Source organism: Sylvia atricapilla, chromosome 33, assembly GCF_009819655.1.
Source record: "Sylvia atricapilla isolate bSylAtr1 chromosome 33, bSylAtr1.pri, whole genome shotgun sequence".
NCBI classification, from domain to species: Eukaryota; Metazoa; Chordata; class Aves; order Passeriformes; family Sylviidae; genus Sylvia; species Sylvia atricapilla.
Window position 1 is genome coordinate 259,348 of NC_089172.1, and position 1,200 is coordinate 260,547.

General features: G+C 50.8%; 1 protein-coding gene across 1 annotated transcript; it reads right to left on the minus strand.

Annotated features, from left to right (window-relative positions):
* Positions 1–261: 261 nt before the first annotated feature.
* On the minus strand, positions 262–798 carry LOC136373228 (proline-rich protein 9-like). Its single transcript, XM_066338152.1, has one exon. It carries the CDS (start codon positions 796–798, stop codon positions 262–264), a length of 537 nt encoding a protein of 178 aa, XP_066194249.1.
* Between the last annotated feature and the right edge of the window lie 402 nt (positions 799–1,200).

The following is a 1,200-nucleotide window of genomic DNA, read 5'->3' on the forward strand; positions in this document are numbered from 1 at the left end:
ATTTTTCAAGAGGAAAACATTAATTTAAGATAAAAACTTGAAACCAGCAGGGAGGAAACATTTTTTGAGGCAAAAACATTTTTTACAACGAAGACATTTTTCAAGATGAAGACATTTTTCAAGACGAAAACGCGGAACGATGAGAGCAGGAGAATCCTCGTTGCGTCGCCGACGGGTCTGCGCCATTTTGTCCATCCCGGAATTTCTCACGGGGTCACCGGAGCCCCGGGATCGGGATCGGGATCGGGATCGGGATCGGGATCAGCAGGGCTTCAGGCACACGGTCTCGCACGACTCCACGCACTTGGTGCTGCAAACCTCAGCCTGGCACTGCTCCACGCACTTGGTGGCACAAGGCTCAGGGCACTGGGTGACACAGGTGTCCACGCACTGGGGGACACAGCTGGTGGCACACTGGGTGGCACAAGTGTCCACACATTGAGGGACACAGCTGGTGGCACACTGGGTGGCACAAGTGTCCACGCACTGGGGGACACAGCTGGTGGCACACTGGGTGGCACAAGTGTCCACACATTGAGGGACACAACTGGTGGCACACTGGGTGGCACAAGTGTCAACGCACTGAGGGACACAACTGGTGGCACAAGTGTCCACACACTGAGGGACACAACTGGTGGCACAGGTGTCCACGCATTGAGGGACGCAGCTGGTGGCGCAAGGCGCCTGGCAGACCTCGACGCATTGGGTGGCGCAGGGCTGAGGGCACTTGCCGCATTTCTGCGCCAAGATGGCGGGCGGCACGCAGGGCTGCTTGCACTGCTCGTAGTAGTAGGACATCCTGGAGAAAAAGCTGGGATAAAACCGGGGGGAAAAAGCTGGAAAAACCTGGAAAAAAGACAAAAATAAAATGATCAGGGTTATGAGCGTTAAAGCGCAAAAAGCGGTGGGTTCGTGTTGGGCTGAGAGGAAAAAAATTAAGAAAATATAAGAAATTTAGGGGAATTAAGGAATTTGAGGAAAAGCCATCTGTGCCCAGGATTTCTGGGTTCTGGTAAAAAGATGGAAAAAAGATGGGGAAGAGACAAAAATAAAATAAATGAGGATTATGGGTATTAAAGAGCGACTCGTGGTGGGAGGTGTCGGTGAGTTCGTGTTGGGCTGAGGGAAGGAATTTAAGGAAATTCAAGGAATTTAAGGAATTAAAGGAAATTTAAGCAATCTAGGGAAATTCAAGGAATT